This window comes from Bufo gargarizans, chromosome 2, assembly GCF_014858855.1.
Source record: "Bufo gargarizans isolate SCDJY-AF-19 chromosome 2, ASM1485885v1, whole genome shotgun sequence".
Lineage (NCBI taxonomy): Eukaryota > Metazoa > Chordata > Amphibia > Anura > Bufonidae > Bufo > Bufo gargarizans.
Genome location: NC_058081.1, coordinates 491,428,816 through 491,444,724, shown reverse-complemented (window position 1 = coordinate 491,444,724; position 15,909 = coordinate 491,428,816). Strand labels below are relative to the sequence as shown.

Sequence of the window (15,909 nt, the reverse complement as noted above, 5' to 3'; positions counted from 1 at the left end):
TGGGCTTTGTATTTTTTATATATTTTTTGCTTTGGAAAGAAATCTCTTGAGCTTTCTATTTTCGCTACCTCGTTGTCAGAGGACATAAATCATCTGCAGATATCAGTAAGTATCTCTGGACATTTGGGCACAGTAATCTACAGTATACTGACTAAGCGATGCTATCTCAACACGCTACTGTGAGCTACACCTTCATCTGTATGCACTGTAAGGTGACTTTAGTTTTCTTCATGTGCGGAGACATTTTTCTCTTTAAACATTATTAGATATGGTACATAGTTACATAGTACAGTTGAAGAAACTTTCCTTTTTAGGAAAGGTAAGGAAGAATCAGACTTCAACACATTTTTATAAGCAGTAATATTATTTAATAAAAAATAAATAAAATTGTCTAAGGCTACTTTCACACTAGCGTTTTAGTTTACCGGTATTGAAATCCGTCATAAGGGCTCAATACCGGGGAAAAAAAGCTTCGGTTTTGTCCCCATTCATTGTCAATGGGGACAAAACGAAACTGAACAAAAATGGAATGTTTCAAAATGCATTCCGTTCCATTCTCATACCGGAGAGCAAACTGCAGCATGCTGAGGTTTGCTTTCCATCATGGGATGCGGAGCAAGACGGATCCGTCATGATCCACAATGCAAGTCAATGGGGAAGTTTTTGCTAACACAATAGAAAACGGATTCATCCCCCGTTGACTTTCATTGGAGTTCATGACGGATCCCTCTTGGCAGTGTTAAAGATAATGCAATGGAATCCGTTGTATTATCCGTTGTATTATCAGTAACGGAAGCGTTTTTGCTGAACCCTGCCGGATCCAGCAAAAACGCTGGTGTAAAAGTAGCTTAAGCCTTTTTTTAAACTGTCCACTTTTCCTGCCGTGTCCTGACGTAGACTCTTCCACACATTTACACTTCTTATGGTAAAGAAGCCTTGATGCCTCTGGCTGTGCCCCCTTGTCTTTTGAGAGGATTTTAGATGGAACAGCTTTTCATCATATTTTTCATAAGGGCCATTTACAGATTTATGTAAATTGATCCTGTCCTCTCCTAGATGACTCTTCTTTAGATGACAAAATAAAAGAGGAGCCACCCTTAACCAAGGGCTGGGTCTGATATTTCAGTTCAACCCAATCCACTTTAATGTAGTTGAGCTGCAATATCAGTTCATATACAAGAGTGGTGTAGTTCCAGAAAACCAGCCTGTTTTTCTAATCTGAGTCTTAGTCAAGGGTCTCTCAATGATAAACTAATCACAGGGTATGTAGCTTCTTGGAATTCTGAGTGACCTGGTCAATGGGGGAACCTAGTAGCAAGAAGAAGACAAGCTAGAGAGCCACGCTATCCTCAATATTAATTACCTGTCATCAACCCATATTTCTTTTTATCAACCAAGACTTTTCTTTACTTTTTCAGATTTTGGGATTTTGCTGACTTGGCCAAACAGAGAGAGAGATCATGCTACTGTACAAAATCCAATGGACAATCAGCAGTGTGACCAGCAGGATAATGTAGAGTCAGGTTGGCATAGTAAATCAATGCAGTGCTGGTAGACTGCATTGAGGTTATGGGTTCAAGTCCTATCAAGACAACTTGTTTGAATATGTTCTCTATTTATCCCCATGTGTCTACTTAGCTGTTAACTATGTTGATAAAGAGGAGTAAAGACCAAGGTACCATATTTCCAGAATTATAAATCTTCCTTAAATACTATGGCATGCTCTTAAATTAGCAATGAAGATAAATGGTTTGGCATTATTAGTCAGTTTATAGTGCACTGGGGTGCTGTTAAAATGGCCATTAGTAAACACACACACATTAAAAGGGCGTTGTAGGTGGCATTTCATTGTCAGTTCTAGCTTTTATGAAGGTCTCTTTAAAGGGACACTACAGGTAAAATTGGTATGTTGTGTTATACCTAGTGCAGGGCCTCAGGAGGCAGTGCATGACACAGGAATTTGAGGAGCATCTGTCAACATGATCAACCCTAGTAACCCAGGTACTCTACCACCAACCTGGTACGGTTGATCATGCTGAGTGCACAACCCTTCTAGCAATCTGATCTGTCGTTTTGGTGAAAATATTTCTTTTCCTTTCATGTTAATTTGGTGTTTGGAACAAGGGGGGTTGGTCTAGCCCCTCAGAGCACAGCTACCACCGTCTTTCAGGCTTAGTCATTCTCTCTCTTCACATGTAGTGTATTTTTTCACATAGGAAAATAATAGGGGCCTCATTCACAACTGTGTTGGAGGCTCCATCAAAAATTCTGGACCTATAATAATCAATGGGACCTGACGCATGGCATTGATGTGTGTCATATGATGGATCCATCTTTGGTTTTCTTTCCACTTTTCTGTTCCTGTGACAGAATGGAATGCATAAGTGAACGAAGCCTACCAAGACTGAGGCAAAAAAAGTAGATTTATTGCCTGATTAGTTGTTTTACAGTCTTTGCCCAGAGCTAGACTCTAGATGTGTGATCTCATGGACCAAGCCTTGAAAGAGTAGTCTGGTGTTGCAAACATATTTTCAACCCCCTTTTAGGATATTTTGTGTTAATAAAGAGGAGTCCCTTATTCTTCTGTTAACCAAACTGGAGCATGACTACAAAGAGGATCTCTCATTCTGGAAGACCCAGCACTTCCATGCATTGCATAGACCGCAGATTTATTTTAACAGGAACTTCCTGCTGTGGTATGATCCATCTCCATAAACAGAATAACCATCTAACCGTGAGTGGGACTACATGGTCCATATCCGAGCTCTTGATTTTGTAAAGTCACCCTGTGTCTTATTGTACATAAGTCCATTGTATCTTATTTTTGCAGCTATCAATAATATTCTTCTTTTGTGGAACTTATTTTAATTAATAATGACTAAAAGTTAAGTTTTAAGTAGGATAACTATTCAGTGATATAAGGAACTGTGTAATACTTCAATTCTCCTGTGGTGGTGCTGCAGGGAAATTAAAGACTTACTGCCAGATCCCTAAACAGGTTCTAGCAGCTGAAGTCCATCTTATCAGGTTAGATTAGGTGGCTGTAACATAAGCGATTAAAGTGCAAACCTATATGTAATGAAGCAATGCATACATACCAATATGGTGGTGACAATATATGTCCTGTTCTGCACTCCTATAGATTCATTTCCAGCTTGAGCATCGGTAGCCAGAGGGATTAGTTTATCATCTTCATTCCAAGTAGCAATCTGTTAATTAGAAAAGAAAACGTATTATCCATGAATGGCTTCTTTATATAGTTCTAGACCATTAAACATGCAATTAAATATTCTAACAAGTTTTTTTTTAAGTTTGGAATTCCACAATAGGTAAGGAAAAAACAAGAGAGCCATCCTAGATTTATGGCATTGGCTAATAAATCAGTGTTTCCCAGTTGGTTTGGAGCTGTGTGGTGTCAATGCATTGAGTGTGGGCGACTTTTACAAGAGGATTTAAAACTGTCAGTCAGTGGCAGCAGCTCCAGCTGTCAAGGGCCATTAACAAGAGTGAGAACTCATATTTCCGAATAATCTTGCAAACACCCCACGCTGTTAAAAATGTTACAGGGATTTAAAAGGACTTCATTCTATCAATTTTTATCTCAACTGGATCTCATTTTGGTTGATTTAATAATGTTTCTTAGTTTTTATTGCCTAGATCACCAGTCTCAGGCTACGGTTAGCTCTGATTTAGAAGTCTAGGATAGAAATGCTTATTGACAAAGACATATAAGGGCGATTTTGCTGAGGCTAATCTGAACAAATAGATGTCCTTTGGGTAGATTGAAGGGTTTGTGGTACTGCAATGGGCTCTGTGAGGAATATGAATTAATATTTACTGTCAGCCATGTCCTCACACCCCCCATTTGCTGACAGGATTTCCCTGCTTCAAAGCCCCCAGCTCTGATTGTAATTTTATGCATCTCTTGGCATGACTCAGGGTACATGCAAAATAAGTTTACACCCCCCATGTGCTGACAGATTGCAGAGGTAAGGAACTCCACAGGAGGGCCCTGCTTCAAGGAAAAGTTCACACCTCCATGCACCAGTTTGGAGCCAGCTGAATCTTGCAGGAAACCCCCCCCCAGCAGGGGGTATCTGCTTTTGCCTGGTTCAATGAGATTTCCTAGACATATTGGCACCTACCTCTCATAAGGAATTATGAATCACCTGGCCACCGCAGACGCAAACCGGATACATATTTGTGTCCCGGTGGCCACGAGGTACGGTCCCATGGTCTTTGTTTACTCGTACCCAGTCGGGGTAGGGAGATACCCATATCTCCCCATAGAAGCCACCTACCGGTACCAGGTTTGGGCTCTAATTGTAGCCGGAACCCAGGCAGGTCCATTGGTCCCAGAACCATCTCCCTGTGACCCTCTGGTCTGGAGCTATGACCCCTAAAGTGTTTTGTGGGTCATTCACCGTCAGCCCAGAAGAGGGGGAGTTGACCCCTCCCTGAGGCAGGGAGGGGATGGACCAGCTACAGGTTAAAAGCCTGGTGCCAGCAAGTAGGGGGCGTCTTTTTCTGAAGAGGGGTCACATGCTACACATGTGTTTAGAGGGACCCAGGAAATAGCAGGAGATCACAGCCCCTCGTGTGGCCTCCGGTTCAGGACATCGCCAAGGAACTTTCATCATACTTGGTAACTTACTTTCACCCTGCTTAATCCTATTGTAACCATATACCCTGTAATCTGTAACCTCAGACCACTGTATATATATTGTCTGTGTATAGTGTGTTATATCTAGTGTGCTCTTATAGCGATTAAATCTATAATTTAATCTTGTGCTATCTTGTATCTCGATCACGAATCCCCACGTCCGTGTTTTGGCCTAGTTATAAGCTACCGTGGGTTGGTTTCTGACCCTATATAATCCCGTTAGCGGACCGGGCTTATATCAAACGAGAAACTGGTGGCAGTTACCCGGGCTGAGTGTGGGCTGTTTTCACTGCGGCAGTGAAAAGGCCCTTGCAGCTTGTTGCCTCTCTGTGCCCGCGTGGACAGGAGGTGTGTGTGTAAACTATACCAGCCTGACCTTACGTGCTCCTCTGGAGGGCGTAACTTCACGTTTTTGGTAAACCCCGTGATCATACCAGGTCTCGTGAGCTCGACGTGGTTGACGTCAGCGGACACGAGGGGTGGTATTCATCACAGGCTCAAAGAACCCACCCATCCAAAGTTAAAAATGTCACTAAGCTAGGTAATAGCTGTCAAAGCAACAGGATTGGCCCCTATCGATACATGTACACTGATGGCGTGTATGGTCTATATTTCCCAGGCTGCACAAGAGGCTATATTCCAAGTAGAGGTGCAGTATGAGACCACAGAGGACAACAGATGCATACATATGTATATACTGTATGTATAGGATGCCAAAAAAATTCTGTTCCCTTACTCTCTGCAACATATCATTTTCGTACAGTCTTGGTTTTTTATCTGTAAGATAAATTTACATGTCATGGTTCATACGATTACCATTAAGTAAGTCTATCATTAGGAGAAAAGACTCCTGACTTTCAATAAGAACTCTTGAGATGAAAAGTGACTCTGAAATATACCTTGACATAGCAGAGGTACACAACCTCCATTTCAGGACTACACAGGGCCCACAATTCAATTCTGATATGGGGAGGGGGCACTGGGTGACTGTAAATGTTACAAGGTGAACTGTAGCATTCCATTTTGAGCAACTTAAGGTTACTGCCACACATTCATATTTTAACAAAGCTCGAACCAGCCCTGTATCTCACATGGATCCAGAGATATTCACATTTATTGCTCTGCTAGATTTATCTCAAGCTGACAGCTCAGGGGAGTGTCTTTTCTGCTGCAGCTCAGGGGCGTGTCTCAGCTCTCCCTATCACAGCTCAGGAGCCTGTTGAAAGCTGAAACTGAGCATGTGCGGCCATCTCAGTGAGCAGGTCAAAGAAATAAGAAATTAAGTGTCACTATGCAAATACATTTTATTGAATAACTCAGTGGCTATACAACATTTTTAATTACATATAATAGCAAAACTACTCAGATCCAGGTGCTGATTTGAAAACTGTTGAATATTTTTCATGGGACAACCTCCTTAAGGCAAAATCTGCACCAAAATCTGCATGAGTAACTTGGATTTTGATGCAAATTTTCTGTGGATTTCACACTCTGCATTTCAAACAGTGAAATCCTTGGCACACATTCACAGTGTACATTGATATGCTGTGGATTTAAAATGTGTACCTCAAGATTATGTGCGGATTTCGTTAAAGAACTTTTCTCCAGCGTGTGAAAAAGATTCTTAAAAATCTCAATTTTTCTGCTACTGTATTGGCTGTGTTTTTTCCATGCATGATACCACTGCAGAAGTTGTGGCGCTTGAGAGTGGTACAATCTGACAACAACTGACAACCTTGGATTAGAAAATTGGTGTACCTGTGCACTATAGTAACCTGTTCTACAATCTGAAAACTGATTATAAGAAGAATACAATCAAAACGGCACTTGGAAAATGGGGTGCTTTGGTGCTGGGTTGTCCATCCGAGTGCTCCGTTTATATAGGAAAGAATCATATTTTTGCTATTTGTTGCTTGTGGTGAGAAACAGTCCTGTACAGGTTAATGTACAGAGAATAAGGGCAACCTGAACTGGCTTTCTATGGCTGCATATAACGTATGGTACCATATGCTTTGCTTCCCCTATATATTATACTAGGATCACTCTTCTGCTGGGCAAAAAGAAAATATGGCAATGTCTACCATCAGGCAAACCGACAGTGAGTCATTTAGAGCAATAAATGCATCACTAGTGACAAGGTTGGAATGAAGTCTTCATCTCTGCTGTCTTGGGATTTTGCTTCCCTTAGGGTTAATTCAGACAGTGGAATGCTTTGTTCTGCACTCATTCCCAATTTTTGTGGAACAGCTGCGGACCCATTCATTTCAATGGGGCAACAAAAGATGCGGACAGCACACCGTGTGCTGTCCGCATCCGTTGTTCTTTTTCGCAGCCCGCAAAAAATATAGAGCATGTCCTATTCTTCTCTGCAATTGCAGACAAGAATAAGAATTTTCTATGAGAATGACAGCCATGTGCGGTCCCCAATTCGTGGACGCACACGGGCCGGTATCCGTGTTTTGAGGATCTGCAATTTTGGGGTCGTAAAACACATATGGCCATCTGAATGAACCCTAAGGGTGTAAGAGCCCTTAAAAGGGTGAGATTTAAATACTGATCAGTGGGGGACTGACACCTGGGACTCCCGCCAATCAGCTGTTTGAGAAAGCATTGGTGCTCCTGTGAGTGCTCACGAAGCCCCGCAACATACTTTGTAAAGCAGCTGTGCTTGATATTGCAGCTCAGCCCCATTTACTTCAATGAGGCTGAGTTGCGCCTAGCCCTTGTGACCGATGAACATATTAATACTTGGCCTAGGGAAAGCTGTGAGACAGCTGCGGCGCTACTGTGAGGGTCTCTGCCTTCTCAAACAGCTGATTGGTGGAGGTCCTGAGGGTCCCACTCCCACCAATCAGTTGCTGATGCAGTATCCATAGGATAGATCATCAGCATTTAAGTCTTGGAAAACCCCTTTAATGATGCAGAGGAACAAGTCTTTCCTTAGTTCATAATGAAATAAACATCATTGTCTTCAATAAATAAATGACCAGGTCTAATATTAAGACTTATTTGTTTAATTTGATTATCTTTATCTACTTTTAGGACCTGTGTGAAAATTGGATGTCATTTTAGGTCACATTTATGCAGAAATATAGAAAATTCTAAAAAGTTCACAGATTTTCAAGCACCACTTTATATATTAATAGGGATAGGTGACCAAAACATGGTACACAATTAACAATATATCTTATTCCCTGAAGGATCTCTGAGCATTTACTTTGTCCCTTGCTTGGCTACAAAAACTGAAGGCTCCCACTGGCATAAACTCTATGAAAAGTATTTTTTTAGTAGTGCAATCAATATAAAAAGGTATTAGCCAACCAGATGCATGTTGAAGTGGATGAGATGTTATTCTAGGGGATAAGCATCTGATAGGTCTGACTACTGGAACCACCACTGATCACAAGAAAGCAGATCTTATTACCCTGAATTAATGGGGAATGGGTAATTGGGTGGCGGGTTATGCTTGACCTCTTCCACTCCACTCCTTCTCTAAGTGACTACGAAAGACAGATGAGTGCAGCACTCGACTATCTTAAGTGGTCAGACCTCCACTAATCAGATGCTTATTCCCTATCCTGTGCACCTATTGTGTACCTATTATTACATTGTATTTTAATAACATTTTATCAATAGTACACAATAGTACACATAACAGTAACTGAGTAATTGAGTAACAGTAACAGAAGACAGGAAGGAGAGGAGTGGAGAGAGGATGATGAAGCTGCAGTTTTATTGCTGAAAAAATTCTAATTGATATTGGCCCATGTAATGCATGGATGGGCTTGGTCTATTCTACCTTATAGAGGGAATCCTGAATGAGGGACCCTCCCCTTTGATGCCCATATATCTAAATGGGGCTTATCAACAGAGGGTTGTCTTCAAGGTTTTAAAAAACACACAATGGTTTTTCATATCACAGACAAGGTGGATGGGAATTTATTAATGCTTTAACACCACTTTGTGGAATTAAAAAGTTGCAGATTATGGAATGACGGCACTAGCCATATTTGTGTCATAATAAGTTCTTCAGCTTTTCACCTGATTTCTAAAGTTTGAGAAAAATTTGGGATGGGCTTAGCATATTGGGGCAGAGAAAGTCTTGCTGAAATCTTCCCAAACTCTTTAATAGGAGAACCACCAGTTTTCAGAGACACGCAGCACAGGGCTAATTTTGCTGGGGGAATTTGTTGTGCGCTGCTAATTTCTACTGAGGTGTCTTCTACACGGACAATGTAGTATTCCAGATGGCCATTTGCTTGGGTCTTCCTGAACAAAGCCATTGCTTGTTTGCAACTCTCTGACTCTGGTCCCAAGGTGGGGGACTCTTTCTTTAACAATAATCTCTAATAGGTGTCTGTTAACATGAGACAACCACTTTAAATTGCAGAAGCCTATATGACTACCTTTATACTGAAGATTTTTTTGTTATATACTGTATAGCATCCAGCCTTTTACATTTACACAATTGTTCTCAATACACACAAAGTGCCAAATTATTACTAGTACTACAGGGCACACAGCAGGACAAGTGCTTGAAGTATTAGCACCTTTGTACTGTGGCTGAAACTGAAGGCACAAGAACAGAAGAGTCTAATACAGTTTGAAAACCTTATTGTGTAAGCAGCTTCCAATCACTTTCTGTTAGCCTATGCTATAAGAAGATGATGACTTTCGACCCTCCAAGCCGTCCAGTTTCAGAGCCACTGAGCAATGTCTCCGAGAACAAAGTACAGGTGACATAAAGCCCACAGTCTGTAGTGTTCAAAGATGTAAACCTTAGGAAACAGAGCTAAGATGTGCAAGTCAATGGAATAATGGCCCTTTGAACTTTTTATTGATGTAAAGCAAATGCTGTCTAATGTGCATCTTTTTGGCAAATTCTGTTTGATGCTACATGCACTATACATGTAGCAGTGCTGAACTTGTCACTTAACAACAATAATATGTCATAATTAGAGATGAGCAAAGTTCTCAAAAATTAAATTCGCTGCTTTGCAGAATTTTACAAAAAAATTGCTTTGTAACAAATTACTTCAATGACAGTAAGTGATTGTGCTGATTGAACTCCTCAGATGCCGAGATCAGCGATCAATATTAAGGTCTTTCAGGGGTTGAGAAAAAAAAAATTAAATTATACTTACATCATCCACTTGAGCGTGAAGTGGCACTGCAGCCATCTTGCTTGAAGATCCAGAGGGAAATCTTGTGCGGCATGTCATGACATAATTTCGTCATTTTGTGCAGGATCTTCAAGCAAAATGGCTGTGGCAGCCTCTTCACAATCAAATGGATAAGGTAAGTATAATTTTTATTTTTACCGCCATTTCCGGGAAAATCACTTTGTTCCCACGAAGCACAAGAAAATTTGGCTTTGTGGCAAATCAAATTTTTCCTGAAATTCGGATTGAAGTCCAATTCATCAACTTCGATACGCTCAACGCTAGTCACATCACGTCATGATCATCAGGCAGCAAAGATCACTGTGTAAGAACAGTATATGGACTTCAAGCTACTAATTTAGTGTGAGGGTTACTAGTTATAGACATCTTCCTTTAAATTCCCAGTTCTACCAATGCACCAGTTACTGTGAGTCATGGTTGAGTATTATTAGGATGGTCACTTGTAGGCAATCAAATATCTTCCAAAAACTGATAATTTTTTTTTTTTTAAGTAGTAGTGGGCTCTTTGCCTGCAGGGCCATTGAATAATTTGCAGGTTGGTTGCATAGCTTGCACAAACAGTATCTTCTCCCTGAAGTCAGCTACACTGCATTGACAAGTTAAGGGTAATGCAACAATATCAGACTTCTGCGTGCAATTTTGGAAACCAAAACCAGAAGTGACTTTAAAAAAGGAGAAGTTGCATATTCTCCTTTATACTTTCTCTACTTTTCTGATCTATTCTGAATTATGGGTTCAAAACTGAATGAAGAAACCTGACCATGTGGCTGTCCTCTAAGAGATCTGCAGGGTATCAAATAATTGTGTAGAGGGAAATGTCTCCATATTGAAGAGAGTGGAGACTATAACAGAATCCAAATGGGACCACATGTGCTGGAAGTGATGCATATCCCACACCTTGCATACATCTTGTCCACCCTTGCCCTTGGTGAAAAAAATAAAAATAAATTACTTAGAAAAAATAAAAGGAGGAGATATATCAAGACTGGCATTTTCTACTTCCAGTCTTGATCCCCTGTGTGTGAGATGTGTCTAATACAGTCCTGATCAAAAGTTTAAGGCCACTTAAAAAATTGCAAAAAATCATATTTAGCATGGCTGGATCTTAACAAGGTTCCAAGTAGAGCTTCAGCATGCAACAAGAAGAAATCGGAGTGAGACAAAACATTTTTTGAGCATTTAATTTAATGAAAATATAACGAATAAACTGAAACAGGCTGTTTCGAAAGTTTAGGACCACACCTCCCAAAAAAACCGAAACCCCCCCAAAACAGAAATCCAACTTCCAAACATGAACTCAGTAATGAGTAGCTCCACCGTTATTGTTTATCACTTCAAAAATTAGTTTCTGCATGCTTGATGCAAGCGTTTCCATGAGGTAAGTGGGAACATTTCTCCAAGTGGTGAAGACGGCCGCACGAAGGCCATCTACTGTCTGGAACTGTTGTCCATTTTTGTACACTTCCCTTGCCATCCATCCCCAAAGGTTCTCAATTGGATTTAGATCAGGGGAACACGCAGGATGGGCCAAAAGAGTTATGTTGTTCTCCTGGAAAAAGTCCCTTGTCCTGCGTGCATTGTGTACCATAGTGTTGTCCTGTTGAAAAACCCAGTCGTTACCACACAGAAGAGGGCCCTCAGTCATGAGGAATGCTCTCTGCAACATCTGGTCATAGCCAGCGGCCGTTTGACGCCCCTGCACTTCCTGAAGCTCCATTGTTCCACTTAAGGTAAAAAGCACGCCCAGACCATTATGGCGCCCCCTCCACTGTGGCGCGTAGAAAACATCTCAGGTGGGATCTGCTTGTCATGCCAGTAACGTTATAAACCTTCAGGACCATCAAGGTAAAAAAAATTCTCATCAGAGAATAAAACTTTCTTCCACCTTTTGAATGTCCCATGTTTGGTGCTCTCTTGCAAAGTCCAAACGAGCAGTTATGTGGCTTTCAAGGAGACGAGGTCTTTGAAGACGTTTTTTGTTTTGGAAGCCCTTCAGTCTCAGATGCCGTCTGATGGTTATGGGGCTGCAGTCAGCACCAGTAAGGGCCTTAATTTGGGTCGAGGATCGTCCAGTGTCTTGACGGACAGCCAATTGGATCCTCCGGCTCAGTGCTGATGAAATTTTTTTGGGTCTTCCACTTGACTATTTTGTTCCATAACCCTCAGGATCATTTAAGAAATTCCAAATGACTGTCTTACTTCGTCCCACCTCAGCAGCGATGGCGCGCTGTGAGAGACCCTGCTTATGCAGTTCAATAACCCGACCACGTTAAAAAAGGGAGAGTTTTTTTGCCTTTGCCATCACAACATGTGACTACCTGACAGAAAATGACAATGAATCCACATCTTTGCACAGATTTGGCCTTTTAAAGGCATGTGGTCCTAAAATTTTGATCAGCTGAAAAACAGTCTGTTTCAGTTTATTCATCGTTATTTTCAATTAACTGAATGCTCAAAAAATGTTTTGTCTCACTCTCATTTCTTCTTGTTGCATGTTGAAGCTCTACTTGGAACCTTGTTAAGATCCAACAATGTAAAATATTATTTTTTGCCATTTTTCAAGTTGTCTTAAACTTTTGATCAGGACTGCATAAGATGCCTCATACTATATTAAGTACCTCTCTTGCCCTACAAGTGACAGTACAGATGGTGTAGACTTGGGCTATAACTTACACTCATTTTTGGTATAAAATTATAATAAATCCAGAAGGCTACTGAGGCTCCACACCTCCTGCTAAGCCAAACAACCTTACCTAAATATGATCTGCACGATACTGTGGGACGGTTTAATGCCACTTTTGGGGCATAAAACACCTAACAAATTGCCCCCACTGTGTCATACAAAGGGGTATTCACCTCATAAATCACTAGGATATGCTATCACTTTTTTCACTCCTGATGAAGCTGGTGTGGCGAAACCTGGGTTGGGCGGTGTTATAACTACGGACAACTTTACATCTTGTTTTATGCCTATTGATTTAATACCTTTGTGAGTATAATAAAACCAATTTTTATCTGGAAGATTGGTGGAACTTCACTAAGTGCCTTAACCTTTATATCTACATAAGGGTTGTTTTGTGATAAAGACTATCCTCTTGTGGAATCTCGTTGTTTGGCATCACCAAAAAGCTGACGTATCCTATCCTGATCAAGACTCGGGAAATACAGCCAAAGTGAGGCAGCGCGACTCCTTCGTTGAATTGAGGTCATCAGTATTAAAATGCTTGGAAAACCCTTTTAAACACGACATACAAAAAAAGCAGACAGCTGAAAGCATTTTCTCTTTCCCCTCTTTGGATTTCCCCACTCATTAAATCATGCTTCTGATTTACACTAATGAACAACTTGCATGACTTTCATTAAAATGTTAATTAGCTCAGAGTGGATAATTTGTGGAAATTGTAATTTGAGGTAAAGAGTGCACAGCATTTGTTCTTTTTGTAAAGGCCTACTACTGTATGTCTAATCTGTGGGGCCCAAGTACTGTGGAATACCTGCCTTGGCTGTTCAAAGTAGCACCCCCACCCCTGAAAAGTTGTGCATAGAAATGTTCATTTCCTTTTTGTGTTTCACATCCATAAGAAGATATATGAAACTTGACATTGCATGGGTCATAATGTGCTCCTATGCACACTATGTCCTGTCTTGAAGATGTGCACTGCCAGGACTTACTGCAGTGCAGTTATCCGGAGAAAAAGAACAGGGAGTGGTGAGTAATACCAGTGCTAGGACTAGGAACACCATACTCATTGCTCCCTGTGCCCTGAAAAATGTTGCACATTTGCCAACTTGTTATTTCCCCCAACATATGGCCCCCCCCCCCCCCCAAGATTCAGTCAATACCGCCAATATCAGACTGTTCAGGGACACACCCAAAACTAGTAATTGTACCTTCATTGCAAACTGCTAGTAATTTATTCATAAATTTTGGTGGGAATAATATAGGAATGGCACAACTTAGAGTCTAGATGATCCAGAATTGTTATCACATGGGGAATACAAATAGTTATCTTTAAAATTAGGCAATCCCTTACTTTTCAGTCTCTAGAGTTCAGCACCATGGAGAGCGGCTCCTGCACATAACCATATTTTTCTTTAGTGTTCACAGTTTTTTTCTCTCTCAAAAAGATAGCATGCTGACCCATACCATTTAATAGAGCCATGCACTTGTCTATTTTTTTTTCTCCACAAATCCATGCATCAGAATCATAAAATTCACTGCAGGTCCTATTCTTGTCTTTTTTTTTACTTTGGTTTTATATTTTCTTTTTTATTGATGGAAGTGAAAACATGCACATGGAAGCTTTTTAATAATACATTTGGCTATGGCTGTGTGCATGAGGTCTTACTAGCAGTGTGTTGTATGTGTAATGACTGAGTATATTGATAGAATAAGGTTAGTTCAGTCAAAATACACAATACATTTTAAAAATAGTGTCAGAATTAAATTTGTTTCCAGTATACTAAGAACATTTTCATCATAATTCCTTCCTGCTCCCTAACGTTATATTACATCATGATAAGTGGCCCATTGCTATAAATTGATGTACTGTAATAATACATTATATACTGTAAATGGCATTATACAGACAGGCTCCCCCTGCAATAGTGACAGGGTCTGAGGAGTTGACACAGGGAGTGGGCTCCTTATTGCAGCCCATCAGTTCCCACCCACAGGCTACGTAAAAATAAAATAAAATAAAAATTGGTTTTGTGATAATCCTGTCGACCCACAGAATAGTTAAGATGTCAATTATATTGCATGGAGAACACCCAAAGTCATACAAAAGTCATATTTACATTCAACTTGTATCAGTGAAAACTACTGATTATCCCCCAAAACACAAGCCCTTATATAGTGTCATAAAGCATTTTTTTCTTTCAAAATGTTTTTTTTTGTGTGCAAAAGTAATACAACAAAAAAAACCCCAACATACTGTAAATTTGGTCTCACCATAATTGAATTGACCCACAGAATAAAGGTGATACATTATTTATGCCACACAGTGAATGTGGCAAAATTTTATACGTAAAAAAAGTCAAGCTGTATTTTTTTGCTACCCAAAATATGATCAATAACTTGTATGCACCACATTGAAAATTAGAACTCAGCAAACCCTCATAAAGCTACATCAACAAAAAATGAAAAAATCATGGCTTTTTGAATATAGAGTTAAAAAATGGAAAAAAATCACCACATCCTAAAGTGCCAAACTAGGTCATGTCTTTAACGAGTTAAGTGATTATAGTGGATGGCACTCCTGGTTTGTGGTGGTCGGTGCTCAGGACGAGTTAAGGACCATAGAAATTTTTCTTGCTTTTGCCACTGTGTAGTATGTTCGGGAAAACTTTTTTTCTTTCTATCACTGCATCACTATTTGAAGCCTAGCAGGAACATCCGGTTGAGAACAAAATGCAAATGTGGAAGTAGTCTTAGGCTACATATACAGTTCAATTCTTGACCATTCCTCTTTACAGAACTGTTTCAGTTCAGCAATATTCTTGGGATGTCTGGTGTGAATCGCTTTCTTAAGATCATGCCACAGCATCTCAATCGGGTTGAGGTTAGGACTGGGCCACTCCAGAAGGCGTATTTTCTTCTGTTTAAGCCATTCTGTTGTTGATTTACTTCTATGCTTTAGGTCGTTGCAACACCCATCTTCTGTTGAGCTTCAGCTGGTGGACAGATAGCATTAATTTTCTCCTGCAAAATGTCTTGATCAACTTTGGAATTCATTTTTCCTTCGATGATAGCAATCCGTCCAGGCCCTGATGTAGCAAAGCAGCCCCAAACCATGGTGCCCCCACCACCATACTTCACAGTTGGGATGAGGTTTTGATGTTGGTGTGCTATGCCTCTTTTTCACCACACATAGTGTTGTGTGTTTCTTCCAAACAACTCAACTTTGGTTTCATCTGTCCACAGAATATTTTGCCAGTACTGCTGTGGAACATTCAGGTGCTCTTGTGCAAACTGTAAACGTGCAGCAATGTTTTTTTTGGACAGCAGTGGCTTCCTCTGTGGTATCCTCCCATAAAATCCATTCTTGTTTAGTGTTTTAC

At 40.5% G+C, this 15,909-nt stretch overlaps 1 protein-coding gene across 4 annotated transcripts in view; it reads right to left on the bottom strand.

Moving 5' to 3' along the window:
- The window catches only part of GRIA1 (glutamate ionotropic receptor AMPA type subunit 1), a 294,490-nt gene that overhangs the window by 73,599 nt on the left and 204,982 nt on the right, over nt 1–15,909 (bottom strand). For all 4 annotated transcript variants that reach the window (XM_044277881.1, XM_044277880.1, XM_044277882.1 and 1 more), the window contains one exon: nt 3,099–3,209. In XM_044277881.1, the coding sequence (XP_044133816.1) occupies nt 3,099–3,209 (111 nt within the window). The remainder of the gene's footprint in view (nt 1–3,098; nt 3,210–15,909) is intronic.